Here is a 16,010-nt window from a genome sequence, read left to right as displayed (position 1 = left end):
TTTCATCTTTGTGTGCAAGTCAGGCACCTTACCTGCTGCACTAGCTCTCTGGTTCTGTTTTGGGGAGGATAAACTTGTGTTTCTGTGCAACAAAGAGGATGCACATGGCAATGTACAGGCACTGATCCCATCCTGGTGTTGTGAGATGTTTGCACAGAAATTCACTGATGTGCAAATATACGCAGAACAAAGTCCAGTAACTACCTTGGGCAGGAGGGACTGCCACTAAATGATCTCTAGTTAAGTAAATTTCCTTCATCTATTCTCCTTTGCCACCCTACCCACTACCATTCAAGCCTACCTGCCAGGGACAGACACTAGATAATTTATTTTCCATTACTTATTTTGAATATCATGAGATCTTGCATGTCCGCAATTGAAAATGTAAATTTCTAGACTGTAAATGGTTGGGTTCCAGAGACATGTGTGTATGGCACTAATTCAGTTTGGGATTCAACTGGGAGTGTCTGGGCCAGGGCTGATGGTGCGCTAAGATGGCACCTGGAGGCAAATTGTGGGCATGACAGCCAGTCTTTTGGAGGGAGGGGACTCAGGGAGGGGCAGCCCAGGTCCTCTGGCACCATCTGGAGATTCAGTCCTGGAACCCACACACAGGGGGCTTGCTAGTGGAAGCTCCTGGTTACCGGGATTCCATCTGGAGTAGGTGGGGAGACTGCACCTGCTCCATCTGGGGTTCCCCAGTGAAATTGGCCTGGTATGGGGCCCGGAGAGATCTCTAGAGCTGTGGTGTCTTCCGGGATTTGCTGATGTGTCTCTGGATCAGGGCTGTTGGTGCATTAAGATGGTGCCTGGAGGCCAATTGTGGGAAATGCACATCTCTTGTATGTTCTCCCTGCCCTAATGTCTCCGCCTCTAAGTCCTTAATTCCTGGGCAGCCACAGGAAAAAGGAAGGAAAGAGTGTGGATGGGAACTGCTACATCAGTTAGTAAATTAGGGAGGCAAAATTAGAAGTGAACTTCACTTTCTTTGTTTCCCCAATTTTTTGTAATTAATATGTGTCTTGTTGTCATCAGAAAAATGTTTGGTTTTAACACAGATTCAGCAGAACTGAAAACGTGAGATCTTAAGTGGCAACCACTGGAACCTTGTAATGAGCCTGTCAAGTTTATAGGGATGAAGTGGGGGTTGGGGTGGGGAGCATGAAAGAGGAAACCTCAGTTTCCCCCTTGCCAGTGAGAGAGAAAGCCACAGTTTCTTCTCTCCAGATGTTCCGTCTCTGCCCCATCAACCTATAACACGCATTCTACCTGCAAGTTTCTGTCTCCATATTCTGGGGCTTTCCAGGAACATAAAACTCTAAGCTGATGGGGAAACTAAGATAATGGGCCATCGTGGAGTCTAGGCTGATGGGGAAACTGAGATCATGGCAATTGGACCTGGAAGATGTGTTTCCCCTCATCAGTAAAGAAGGAAACCACCTTCTTCAAGGCAGCTTCCCTTGTTCACCTCTCTCCCATTGACCTGACACGTTTCACTCCCAAAGACTTGCCCCACCGATCATATAGACTTTCAGGACCATGCAACTCTGTCCTGGAGCCTAGGATGACAGGGAAACTAAAATAAGGGGCCAAAATGCCCAGAAAGATTTATACTAGCTAGACATCATTGCAATTTTCTGGCACCTTTTGTAAACACTTGCCAACTGATAGGGATGCCAGAAGCCCCTTTAAAAGGCCTTCACCAAACTCCCTTACCTTAACTTAGTCTTTTTTTGCTTCACCAAAATCCCCAGTAGCCCCCTACCTTCCATCCCACCCCTTCCCCTGTTTGTGTGGCAGACAATTTGCACAATACTCTTTTCCTACTTTGGTTACATTCAAAATTAATATTTTGACACCAGTCCCACCACCACTCATAACTGCCAAAAAAGCAGTGTTAGACAATTTGTTTGGTATTGCTTGTTATGGATAAAATATAATCTTGCTGCTCTAGGAATTCTAGAATTTTAATAATAGGGTCAGGAGAGATCTCTGCAGGGAGCTGCTCGGTTCCAAGATTCGTGTCTGTGTCTCTGGATCATGACCCTGTGGGAGCTTAAGTGGCCTGTGGCAGTTTGTGGGTATCATCTCAGAGTCCCATCGGGGTGGGGGAAAGGAGAAGAGCCAGCTCCTCCCCTGTCCCGTGAGGCCTGGCATTTGCTGCCACTGCCACCATGTACCTGAAGCTTTCATTGAGTTCCAGAAGATGGCGACCGCCGGGTTTCCTAGGGGGCAGGCAGAGGGACCTCGGTTCTGAGATTCGTGTGTGTGTGTGTGTGTGTGTGTGTGTGTGTCACCTTAACTTAGTCTTATACTGTTTCTCCCCACTTGGGGAGCTTCTTTTCTTTTCTCTTCTACTTTCCAATAAACTTTTCCACTTTCAAACTCTGAGTCTGAGCATCTTCAATATTTTCACTCTTGAAAATGCTGAAGAATCTTGGAATCTTGAAGAGCCTACAAACAGAGATGGGCTGGCTGCTGCCACTTCCACCTTATCAAGGAAATCTGGGAACACTGGTGGAGGAAAATTGACCCTGGTGGAGGAACTGGTGTTGAATTACTGTAAGCCTAAAACACAGCTAAGATAACTTTGTAAATCATGGCTCTTCACTGTAGCACTGTTTGCTGTCCTCCCGTTGTTCATCGATTTGCTCGAGGGAGCAGGCCCAGTAACATCTCCATTGTGAGACTTGTTGTTACTGTGTTTGGCATATTGAATACATCATGGGTAGCTTGCCAGGCTTTGCCGTGCTGGCAAGATACTCTTGGTAGCTTGCCGGGCTCTCTGAGAGGGGTGGAGGAATCGAACCCGGCTTGGCCAGGCTGGCTGTGCGCAAGGCTCTTCACTAAAAATAAATAAAATTTTAAAAAGTTTTGATTTTTAATTGATTTTATTTTATGGTTTTGGAATTCAGAAAAGGTTTTAAGAGACTGGAAGGAAAGGGGAGAAGGCAGAAAAGTGCATAGATTCCCCAAAACATGTTTTTTTTTTTTAAGTTGCTTGTTTTTGGATCATATGGATGCTCAGGGCTTGCTCTTGGCTCTGCCACCAGGGATTACTCCTGGCAGGCTCAGGGGACCATATGGGGTGCCAGGGATCAAACCTGGCATGCTGGCTGCATGCAAGGCAAACACCCAACCTGCTGTACTATCTTGCCAACTCTAGGACATGATTATTTTTAAATGCCCTATTGAATGGAATGAGGGCAACCAAGGAAAGGGCACTGTTTCCTTGGCCTTTGCACACTGGAGCATATACAACACCTGAGGTTTCTTAGGGGCTGCTCCTGGCTGGTGGCTCAGTGGCTATGCCTGGGGACACTGTGGTGCCAAGACCAAGTCCAGACCTCCAGCGAACAGAACCTGTGCTCAGCCCGTCAGTGCTCCTGGCCCTATGTATACTCATTCTGACGTTTGACCCCTGGAACAGGAGGGAAGCAGTTGATGTGGGCAAGGCTGACTGTTACCGACTCTCCTAGGTGTGGCCAATGAGAAGAAGCAAAGGGGCAGGCCCAGGGGGCTGTTTCCTGCCACGTGACCCTTTCACATAGTCAAGAAGAGTGAGCAACTCAAACCACTGCTTTAGAAGTATGATGGCAAATAATAGAACTTGTCACACAAAACCATTTTATCTTATTATTGATGTATTTTTGCGCCTGACCATGTCAGTATACCAATTTTCTCCTGGAGAGTAGCACCAGACCCAGATAACTTAATAGTTGCTGATACTGTGGGATCCACTCAGGGATCTAATCGAAGTGCCCATTTGTTCTAATGACAGTGGGTTTTTGCAAAAGAACACCCCCCACGTGCAGTCCATTTGGACCTGAATTGTCTCTATCTAGTCAGACATTTCCATCAACCAACAGTAACAGCAGAGTTCATGTTAAAGTGGATTTGGGAAAGCAGGTGATCTCATAAGTTGCAGGTTGGAAGAGAAAATGATTGGGCAGAAACTGTCCTCCCATTGTTCATCGATTTGCTCGAGCAGGCCCAGTAACATCTCCATTGTGAGACTTCTTGTTACTGTGTTTGGCATATTGAATACTCTCGGTAGCTTGCCAGGCTCTCTGAGAGGGGCGGAGGAATCGAACTTGGCTCGGCCAGGCTGGCTGTGCACAAGGCAAACGCCCTACCACTGTGCTATCACTCCAGCCCTGGGCAGAAACTATGAAAAAAATAGAATTTTGTGTGTTCTGTGCCCACCCCAATTCACTGCTAAGTATATCATTTAAGGACTAACACGTGAGTGGAGAGATAGTACTTTGTGTCGGGCACTTGCCTTGCACACAGCTGACCCAAGGCTTGATCTCTGGCATCCTATAATCCCCACTAGCTCACCAGTATGATCCCTGAGCACAGAGCCAGGAATAAGCCTTGTAAAATTTCTGGTATGGCCCCAAAACAAAACAGAAACATAAAATGGCACAAACACACAAGGGCACAAAAAGGTGTGTATTAGAAAGTTCAGTAAGACCTGATTTCTCAGGGGTTGGGCAGGCGGAGAAAGAGGGTCACAGTGTTCCCCAGGTGTAGCTGTAAGACACAGGGAGCTAGAACACAGCCTCTCAAAGAAACAGCTGACAAAACTCTGAGACATACTGCTAGGTGGCCAGCCACATGTGGTAGAAAGACCTCCAAAGAAAGACATCACTCACAGAATTCCACTGTTGGCACTTCCTCAGTTCCGTGCATGCCTAGAAATATGTAGAACAAGTCAGACCCTTCTCAGAGCTCACCTCTGAGCAGGCAGAATGGAGGCCAGCAGGACCCAGGTGAAAGGGGTGACAGTGAGCATGGGAAATTTTCCTCTTTCGGCTGGAGCGATAGCACAGCGGAAGGGCATTTGCCTTGCACGCAGCCAGGCCAGCCGAGCTGGGTTCAATTCCTCCGCCCCCCTCTGAGAGCCTGGCAAGCTACCGAGAGTATCTCGCCCACGCGCCAAAGCCTGACAAGCTACCTGTATGCCAAACACAGTAACAACAAGCCTCAAAATGGAGACATTACTGGGCCTGCTCCAGCAAATCGATGAACAATGGGAGGACAATGTTTGTTTTTTGTTTTGGTAATATTTGAAGTTTTTTTTTTCAGGGAACAAGTATTCATTTTTTAAAGTTTTGTTTTTTTGAGCCATACCCAGGATTCATTCTTGGCTCTGTGCTCAGGGATCACTCCTGGCTAGGTTTGAGGCATCGCCTGGAGTGCTCGGGATGGAACACCAGTTGACTGCATGCAAAGCAAATGTGCTGCTCACTGTACTATCTCTCTGGTCCCATAAAATTATTATTATTTTTTTAAGTCTCAACAACCAGTCTTTAAATTTTGAACCCATTGAAGGGTGCAAATTTTGGAGGCCAATGCTTAATGCCTTTGTAATGATGCATACTTTGCCAAACCTCACAAGCAAGGTGGTTGCTGTGAGTATAGCACTAACAGTAGCTCTGCATGACTGGGGGTTTTAATTGTCAGGAAACAAAGCAAGACAGGAGAGCTCAAGAAGTGACAGGGAAGCTGCAGGTCACACAAATCTGTGAACACCACCAAGTTTAGTGGTGGCAAAACTTCAAAAAGAAGACAGTTGAGACAATAGGCAGGTGCACAGTAAAAACCTCAAGGACAATATTTGCGACTCATTGAACAGCAGGTCATTTTTGTTTCTGTTCTGTGGAAATTGTGAAGAATTACAACAAAGGGTTTTAATGAATATTTTGGTACCCATGCTCTTGATTACTAAAAGTAATGGTCTGGTCATGCGCCATCACACACCACCAGCTCAATCCTGGTATCGCGTGCAGTACGCCCCAGTGAAAAGTCAAGCTGAGAGACCAGCTAGAGACGGTCAGGGGCATATTAAAGAAAGGAAGTTAGTGAAACAAGTCACAGATCTGCAGAGATGGGAGACAGGGAGACAGTGGTGGACTGTGGAGGCAGTCTGGAGGGTGAAGAGGGCATTCTGGGAAAACTGGCCAATTCCAAACAAAGTACAGTTAACAGGAACGTATCAAAATAAGTTCCTTGCTTGTGACAAATGTTCTCAGGAATGTAACATGTTAATACTAGAAGAAACTGGCTAAGGACACGGGAATCTCTTGTACTCTTTTTACAACCTTTCAGTAAATAGAAAACTATTCCAAAAAATAGATAAATAAATTCCAATGCAAGGAGTATTGTTTGTCCCTTGCCATCTTTAGGCTGATCAGCATAAAGAGGCTAAAATTCAAACTGGACTGCTACACGCTTGTAAGTCTTTCACCGGGTCCTGCTGGCCTCCATTCTGCCTGCCCAGAGGTGAGCTCCAAGAAGGCTCTGGCATGTTCCATGTGTTTCCAGGCATGTGTGGCCCTGCCATAGCACCAACAGTGGAATTCTGTGAATGATGTATCACACCCTGTGGAGGATTTTTTTGCCATTTGCAGTGGAACCAAAAACAAACCAAAAAAATGGAGGCTGGAGAAATATTATAGGTTAAACCACTTGTCTTGCCAGCAGCTGACCTTGGTATACTGCATATGGGTCCCCAAACACCACCAGGAGGAACCTGCAATCATAGAGCCAAGGGGTGCTCCTGAGCAGTGCCAGGTATGTGGCCCAATAAAACAAAACAAACCTTCAACTAAAATAAATTAATAAAAATTAAAATTAATTAATTTCAATTAAATAAGAAAAAAGAAGCTATCTAGGCTATCTCTTTCATGTATCTCACTTGCTTGGCTCTAGATATTTTTGCTTGCTTATTTCTACTCTGAAGTAGCCCGTGTTCTCCCTTGAGCTCCTTACTTCTCTCTTTCTCTCTCCTCACATCTCCTCACATCTAAATAAGCTTCAATAAAAACTATCTTGCCTCACAAAAACAAAATACAACCAACCAAACAGAACAAAAGTAAAATCGCAGCTGTCTAAAGGAAGGTTACTGATGAACAGACTCCACTGGCATTGAGAAAGGATTCTGCAGCTGTTGCCACAGTTGGGCTTGCCTCGTTTCCTTGGCTGTCAAATGAACAGTTGCATGGGGCCACTTGCCTTCATGCAGAAGGCCCTGAAGACTATTTTGCATGGGGTATTGTTTGTCCCTTGCTGCCTTTAGGTTGATCAGCACAACTATGTAAAAATTCAGACTGGACTGTTACATGCTTACAAGTTTGTGACAGTGCTACCATTCCTCCCACAGTCCTGCCACCTCTCCCAGTTGCTGCTTTTTCACTCCCTCATCATCTCACTGTGTTCTAGACAGAACTAGGCTTCCTCTGTGTCTTGGAACTGTGTAAATGGACTCTTGGCCAAAGCATAAATATTTGGGGAGGTCACAAAGTAGCATCTGTAGGAAACTATGGTGAGAATCTGTAAACTTGGTTGTTGCCTCAAAGTGCCCTTTCTGAGATATAATGGACTTAGGCTCCCACTTGAAGGAGTTGTTATCCATCCCATTAGCAGGGATGGCTCCTTTCCATTCATCCAGTTTTGTCTTCAGAGCCCTCCGTTCTGAGAAGTCTTGGTCGACCTTTCCTTTGGCCAACACGCACCTATCTCTGTTGCTGGTTACAGGAATTCAAGATCCAGGAGCTCCTTGTTAGGACTGGCTGCAACTGCTCCTGTGTATCCATCTCATCACGCTAGAGCCAATTTTCTCAACCGGAGACCACAGGGCCCCCTGGGGCCCCCAGACTAGTCTAAAGTCAAAGTTGCATCAGTGCGGGATCACAATGTGGTAAGCGGCAAAGGAAGGGGAGGATACAGGGATGGAAGGGGGGCAGGGTCTGGAAAAGGTTAAGAAACTCTGGTCTAGATCCTGGTCTAATGAAACTGGAAATTTACTGGTCAAATATGTGTGTGTTTGTGTGTGTGTGTATGTGTGTGTGCGCGCTCGCGCACGTGCACACATTTGTGCATGTGCATTTGTGTTCAGATATTCTAATTCCTTAGACCCAATTTCAAGTTTCACTTCCCCCATGGCCAACCCGGGCAGGTGAAGTAGGACAATGTTCTTCTCTCTTTCACACAGATGAACTTCCCCAAACTTTCAGGGAATTTTAGTTACTAGAAAAATATCTTTCAGAATGGAAGTAATGCATTTTCATGCAGAATGGACTGGCTGTAAATTCATGACCTCTGACATTCACCTGTGTCCACTGGACCAGGCACTGGTATAGAAAGGTTGAAAACCACAGGTCTATATCACCTTGCTCTAACCATCCTGTTGTAACTAATTTGTCTGGACCAGGGCACAGGACGGCACTATCCACGGTTGAGAAAATATCGAAGTCTGCTGCTCTGCACTAGATGGTCATTCTTTCCTCATTGAAGGATCTGTGACCTTCCCCACAGCAAAAAAACTCACATGGCACTTTTGCCTTCCATGTCACCAGCACAAACAACAACCTCCTCCAATCTTTTCTTCCTCCTCTTCTTCAACGTCCTCCCCCACCTTATCTCTCTCTCTCTCTCTCTCTCTCTCTCTCTCTCTCTCTCTCTCTCTCTCTCTCTCTCTCTCTCTCCCCCACCCCTCCCACTGCCCTTACACTTTCTCCCATCCCCATTCCCACCCCCCTCCCCGCCAACCCTTTCTGGGACAATTCTCAATTCCCTCCTGCATCTTACTGCTTTTTACACATAAAAATTTCATGGCTCTTTGTCTTCTTTGTAAGGAACAGATGTCTTTCTCCCTTCCTCAGTTCTTCCTTCCTACTGTGATCTCTTCACCCCACCACCCTGGATCCTGCTCTCCCTCATCGGAATTTGCTGTGACAAAATGATTCTTTCAGATCTCTATCTCTTTTTTTCCCACCCTCCTTTCTCTCAGACTATAAATGCATTTGGATCTTCCCATCTTAAACAATCCAGTGAAACAAACATTTCTCTTAGAGCAACAAACAATACTTTATAACTTCAAAATGTTATGGTACCAGGGATAAAGAGATAGCACAGGGGTTAAGGCACTTGTCTTGCATGTGGTAGACCTCAGTTCAATCACCAGCACTGCATATGGTCCCCCAGCATCACCTGAAATGATCCCTGACAACAGAGCCAGGAGTAAGGTCTGAGCACAGCTGGCTGTGGCTCCAACACCCTCAACCTCCCCCTCCCAAAGCTAGGGTGCCACTATAAAGACAATGACCTGTTGGTTTTGTGTAGAAAGAATGTCCATTCAATGCCAAGCTTCATGCCTCTCCTACCACCACAATCTCCTTCTTTTAATACAATAAACACCTAGTTGCTACACTTATCTACCTTTAAGCTCCAGCTTTTATCTTCAGGCAGGATAAAATGACAGCTTTGCACATATTACTTCCCATACACACAAAGTACATATTCCTTAACAAAGAGTTTATAGGCATTCACAATCTTCCTCCTTCCACTAAAATAAATGGGGTGATGGCTCAGGGGCCAAGAGTAGCTTTGCAAGCTGGAACCCCAGGTTGACGCACGTGATTACTCCAGGCAGTGTGGGGGAGAAGCCAGCAAGTACTGAGTTCAGAGCTAGCCCCCAGCACAGCTGGGTGACCTCTCACCTCAAAATTTTTTTCAAAGAGACCTTTCTCCACTGTGTTTCCTCATGAATCTCTTTGGAACCAAAGCAGACGTGTACACTCTGTCTCCCCTGAACCACAGTTTATGCTTCTCTTCCTGAATTTACTTTCTATATCCTCCACCACCACTTCCCTATGCCTTTGCTTCCCTTAAGTTAAAATCAATTTCCTCCTTCTCAAGACATTTCCTCAGTAGAACTCTCCCTACTGTAAGGATCACATTTTCACTAAACCAGGGATGGGAACCAATTTTTATGCCAAGGGTCACTTGAATATTTATAACATCATTTGTGGGTCACACAATACAGGCATAGGGGTCATAGGTAGCTGATAAGCAGCATTTGTGTCTATCCTGATGTGTGCCAGGACCAGAGCACAGGAGTTCATGGGCCCCAGACTAGATGCTGCTCGACTACACTCTAAACACTCAGAATATTGAACAACTGTCAGGCTCATTGGTGTGAAACTAGAGTGCACAGCTCAGCACAAATATTCACGTGTTCATGGCATGACAAAAACATTTTAATTTTATTGTCACTGTCACTGTCCTCCCGTTGTTCATCAATTTTCTCGAGCGGGCCCAGTAACATCTCCATTGGAGACTTTGTTGTTACTGTGTTTGGCATATATAATACATCACGGGTAGCTTGCCAGGATCTGCCGTGTGGGTGAGATACTCTCGGTAGCTGGCCGGGCTCTCCGAGAGGGGCGGAGGAATCGAACTCGGGTCGGCCATGTTGACTGCATGCAAGGCAAATGCCCTACCGCTGTGCTATCGCATCATCATTATTATTGTTCTTATTAGCATTGGGGTCATAGAAGGCAGTGCTCAGGACTTACTCCTGGCTCTCTGCTCAGAAATCACTCCTGCAGGGGCTCAATAGACCATATGTAGTGCTGAGGATCAAACTGGGGTTGGCCTCAAGTGCCGACCTGCTGTATGTCTTTCCAGTTCAATTTTCCTTTTTTTAATTATAATTTAATTTTTAAAAACATTTTTGTTTGGGGGCCATACCTAGTAACGCTCAGGGGTTACTTCTGATTCTAAACTTTTGAATTGCTCCTAAAAGGGCTCAGGGAACTATATGGATGCCAGGGATCAAACCCAATCAACCAAGTGCAAGGGAAACACCCTCCCTGCTGTGCTATCTCTTCAGCCTCCTTATGTAAAAATTTTCTACATAAGGAAAATAAACCTGGCTAGGTAATAGTTTTCTGAAGGGAGGGGAAAGGATCACTGAAAAAACTATCAAGGTAAATTTCTAAGGGCTAAGCATAGGTGTTGAGTAGAGCAGAGAAGCATATTAATTATTTCTTCTTTTTTACCTTATACAGGTTGATGTTGCTGTAAATATTCTCCCATATTTGGTCATAACTGTCCTGGTGCAGATCTTGGGAAGCTGCAGAAGTTGAATGTGAGGAGCCCAGCAAGAGTGTCTTTGCAGCATGAGCTTGGAGCACTTGCATTACTCGCTCAGGCTGGGAAATCTTGAGTAAAAGAACAGAAAGAAGGAATGGGTAGGAAATGAGTTATTCCTTTCTTCTCAGAAAAATTAGATCATGAGGACAAGAAGCAGAAAGAAACCCCAGGCAGGACATTATGCAATGAAACAAACTTTACTTTCCTGTAGGGATGTTCATCCAATGCATTAAGTATCCAAATATATTTTGCAACTCATTTAAAATTCTGAGGTAAGTCCCTAGACATAATAGCTGGTAGAACTCCTACAAGGGGTGGCACCGGTGAAAGGATCAATACTTAGTTTTGTACAGTCTGCTGTTAGGAGCTTCAGGATATGGAAGAGGAAACTGTCATGTGGTGTTAGATAGGCAACTATTTGAATCCTGAGTTTTTCCACCAAGCAGACAAGTCTCACTCCCAGGAGCACTTAATAGAGTCTCTCTCAGTATTGTTTCAAGAAAACTGACCTGGAACAGGTGGTGAATAAATCTTCATTCTCTACATCTAAGAATTAAGAATAGAATTATAGTCCCAGAGCTGAAAATCTTTCATTTCAGTGATATACATATTACTGTATTTTAATCACTGTAATATGACAAGAAGCATCAAAGACCATTCATACAAATTCTTATCAAAAGTCTCACTGGCAGTTTCTGCAGAAATAGAAAAATGAATTCTAAAATTCCTATTGAGTTTCAGGGGACTCCCCCCAAGTCTTCTGAAAGCAGAGAACAATATTGAGGAACTCACACTTCCTGATTTCAAAAGATTACAAAACTTTAGTAATCAAAGTGAGGCAGTACTGGATGTTTCAGTCATGTAGGCTGATGGAATAGGAGAGAAAATCTACAAATACACCCTTGAGTACATAGTCAAAACACAATTCCTCAGTGGAGAAAGGACAGTCCCCTTAACAAACGATGCCAGGAAAATTAGATATACACATGCAAAATAATAAGTTTGAGCGAAATCCTAAACTATGTACAATACTTAACTCAAAATGAGTTGAAGATTTAAAATAGGTCATAAAATTATTATAAGTTTGTTCATGATATTATTTGGATGTCGTATAAAAGCACAGACAAAATGGAAGAATGGGCAAAAACAGACTAATGTGACTACATTAGACTTAAAAATTCCTGTGCCTCAAAGGGCACAACTCAAAAACTTAAAAGGCAATATACAGAATGAGAAAACATTTCAAAATCATATTCTGATATAGTTTTCATATCTAAGATATAGAAAGATCGTCTACTATCAAATAACGCAATTTGAAAATGGCCAAATAACTTTACTAGACATTCTCCAAATATGATATGTAAATGTCCAGTGAGCTATCACCTTATTTCCACGTAGGATTGCAGTGTAGAATAAAGAAAGGAAACGGCAGGGATTTTTTGAGGATGTAGAGAAATGGATGCCTTTGTACCCTGTCAGTGGGATTGTAAAATGAAGTACTTGCTATATAGAAATTCCTTTAGAAGATAATAGAATCATCTTATTATTATCTGTAGATACAGCAAATCTACACTTAGGTATTTATAAAAAGTAAAAGACAGAGAGATAGTACATTAGGTAGAGTGCTTGCTTGCCTTACATGGGGCCGTCCCAGGCTTGATCCTTGGCATCCCATATAGTCCCCTGAGCACTGCCAGGACTAATTCCTGAGTTCAGAGACAGGAGTAAGCCCTTAGCATAGCTGAATGTGACCCAAAAGCCAGTGAAATTGAGACAGGGGGAGAGAGAGAGAGAGAGAGAGAGAGAGAGAGAGAGAGAGAGAGAGAGAGAGAGAGAGAACTGAAAGCAGGGTTTTGAAAAGGTATTTGTAGATTTATGATCTGAGTAGCATTATTCACAACAGTCATGAGGTAGAAGCAATTCAAATGCCCATGAAAAAAATGAATAGAGTAAAATAGTTTGAGTATTTATAGGACAATAATAATTAAGCTTTTTAAAGGGAAGGGGATTCTGGTCCATTTTCCAACATGGATGATACTTGGGAATATTGTGGTGGGTGATATAAGCTACTCTTTAAAAGAACACATACTTCATGACTCCACTAACATGTAATACTGAGAATGGTCACAGTTATAGGGATGGATAGCGGAACATGGCTGAAAGGAGGGTAGAAAGAGATAGTGTGCCTCTGGGTGAAATTTCAGTGGTCAAGTTTCAAGGTCACACCACACTGAGGATGTGCTATGATTACTGCTGGAGAGTTTAGGAGACTATATGTAATGTCATGGGGATAGAACTCGGGTATGATACATGCAAAGCAAGCACCCTACCCACTGTACTATCTCTCTGGCCCCAACTTTAAAGATACAATGCTAAGGGAAAGAATCCAGTTACAGGAGTCCAGAGAGATAGTATGAAAAGGTTAACTTTTTCAAAATCCTGTTTTTAGTTTTCTCTCTCTCTCTCTCTCTCTCTCTCTCTCTCTCTCTCTCTCTCTCTCTCTCTGCTTTTGGGCCACATTCAGCTGCGCTTAGGACTTACTTCTGGCTCTGCATTCAGCCGTGCTTGTGGCTTATCCCATTTTCATTTTTAGCACCACATATGGTTCCCCAAGACCACTAGGAGTGGTCTGAGCACCACTGAATGTGGCCCAAATCTCCCCATCATCCCCACCCCCACCCCAAAAAGAACCCAGTTACAGAGCTGGGAGATGGGTGAGAGAAACAGAGCATATATCTGGCAGGGGTGCAGCCCCGGGCTTGATTCCAGCTCCTCAGGCCTCCAGAATGGTGCCAGACAGTCAGAACTGGCGAACCCAGACATGGATGGGGAAACTTCAAAACAACAAAACCAAACAAAAAATGAAACCAATTATAAAACACTAAAGCTGTGTGAGTCCCCCTATAATCCAGGTATAAAAAAGTAGTCAGAGTCATAGAAATAAAGCATGTAAGAGGGTACTAGATTGTTGGGGGACGGGGAAGAAACGGGGATTGTTATTCTTTTTTGGGGGGGAGTCACACCCAGCAATGCACAGGGGTTACTCCTGGCTCTGCACTCAGAAATCACCCCTGGCGGTGCTCAGGGGACCATATGGGATGATGGGAATCAATCCCATGTTGGCCGCGTGCAAGGCAAACGCCCTAGCCGCTGTGCTGTTGCTCCAGCCCAGGGGATTGTTATTCTTGAGGTCTGCTTTATAACAGGATGCATAGAAGAACACTACTGACTAGAACACTTCATAGATAATAAGGTAACTTTTATGCTTTTTCTTAAACCACAATAAATGTAAGTTACTTCAGCACTTTTGTTTCATAAATGAAGAAACTAAAGCTCAAGGAGATTATGTGATGGATGATGGATCACAGAGATATTTAGTTCTAAAGCCAGACTTTTGACAATTGTTATTCCACTGAAAGTTAATAGGATTTAAAAAATTTAGCAATGATATTCCAACAGATATTAGAAAGTTTCAAATAAATCCTTCATAGTGAATCCATGAACCTATTTTTTGAAAGCGAAAGAAAACTAAATTTTCTAAGAATGGTTAGTAAGAATTTTATCTACAAGGGAACAAGGGTACACTTTTACCTTCAAAAATTTTGCTTGGAGTTGCATTAATACATCTATCCTTCTTCCTTCTTTTAGTTTAGTCAAAAGCTTCCTTTGCCAAGGATCACATTTTGGTTTAATCTAGTGGGCAAACATATGTATGGATAGTTACCATGTAACAAAATGTTTTCAAGCAAAGTTGTTGCAAAAGAATTTAAGGACCTTTTGAAATGGGGGAGGTGGGGAACTCAGGGCTAGGAAGTTTCCTGGCCAGAGTTGGTGAGGGTCTGCATATCTCAGACTCATCTCAGAAACACCTGTCATGTCCAGTCACTTCCTCTGATCTATACTTAGAAACTATAACAATTTGAAACATATGGGGCCAGAGCCATAGAACAGAGGGTTAGAGGTGCTTGTCTTACATGCAGCTGATCCAGGTTTGATCCTTGGAATCCTTTATGGTCTCCCAAGCTCAACAAGAGTAATTCCTGGTAGGGCCAGGAGTAACCCCTGAGTACCGATGGGTGTGCCCACAAAACCAATAATTTAATAATTTAAAAAATAAATAAGAAAGTGGTTCACCCTATGCCCACCAGATATTGCTCAAATTCTCCACTATAGAATAATCTTTGATAGTTTTTCTTTCTTTCTGTCCACCTTCATCACATGAAACTCTATGGTGTGTGTGTGTGTGTGTGTGTGTGTGTGTGTGTGTGTTGCCAGGTTCTTATACATACAAAGCTATAAGGCATGTGCTCTACCATTGAATCACTTCCCGAACCCCTCTCACAGAAGACTTTTCTTTCCATTCTAAAGCAGTGATTCTCATGATTCGTGTGGTTGGTTGGTGTTAGTGTATTTGTCTAGTTCCAAATACTTACCTGCAACCTCCAAATCAGTCCTGAGGAACCCAGAAATAATTAGCTGGGCTGTAGTACATGGTTGGCCCTGAGTTCAGACACCAGTATTACATCTACCAGCACTGCCAAGTCAAGAACCCGAACCACCAAACCCACAGTTATGGGCCGAGTATAACTAAGAGTGTCCCTCCCAACCCAAACACAGCTGGAAAGGCCTATCTCCCAAAACAGAGAGAATAAAATGTGTCAGTGTAGGAGGAGTTTTGGGGGGTATGTACAAACAGATTGGAGTGGTGCAACTCTGCCTTCTCAGCTAAAGACATCAGGCTACGTTCTGCTTTCTGTTTTTTGCTCTCATCCTACAAACAGGGGTCCTTTGGGTGGTCTGTTTAGTGCTATGCTTATACACATTTGTGCTTTCTGTTGAAGATTTCACTGTTTTGAATGGCTCTGAAGGACTAGGAAAACGACCCAGTGGTAGAGAACTTGTATGGGATCCTGGGTTCTAGCTGTGACACAGAGGGTTGTTGTTAGTGGTGTAACATCTAAAGAAGAACCCCAAGATCATGGGGAAGTGCCTGCCACCCCCAAACACTGGAAGGTTTAGAGATGAAACGGCACATTTGATAAGCTTCCTTTGGATAAGAGCTATAA

The 16,010-nt window shown here is 43.9% G+C and overlaps 1 protein-coding gene across 1 annotated transcript in view; it reads right to left on the bottom strand.

Annotated features, from left to right (window-relative positions):
• LOC130033654 (uncharacterized) overlaps positions 1-16,010 on the bottom strand; it is a 58,621-nt gene that overhangs the window by 41,801 nt on the left and 810 nt on the right. Inside the window, exons 2-3 of the mRNA XM_056125447.1 lie at positions 14,536-14,637; positions 10,851-11,012 (exon numbers count right to left, since the gene is read on the bottom strand). Coding sequence (XP_055981422.1) covers positions 10,851-11,012; positions 14,536-14,637 — 264 coding nt within the window. The remainder of the gene's footprint in view (positions 1-10,850; positions 11,013-14,535; positions 14,638-16,010) is intronic.

Source organism: Sorex fumeus, unplaced genomic scaffold (assembly GCF_029834395.1).
Source record: "Sorex fumeus unplaced genomic scaffold, SorFum_2.1 ptg000054l, whole genome shotgun sequence".
Classification (NCBI taxonomy): domain Eukaryota; kingdom Metazoa; phylum Chordata; class Mammalia; order Eulipotyphla; family Soricidae; genus Sorex; species Sorex fumeus.
Note: the sequence above shows the minus strand (reverse complement) of the source record. Positions and strands in the feature narration are given on the sequence as shown.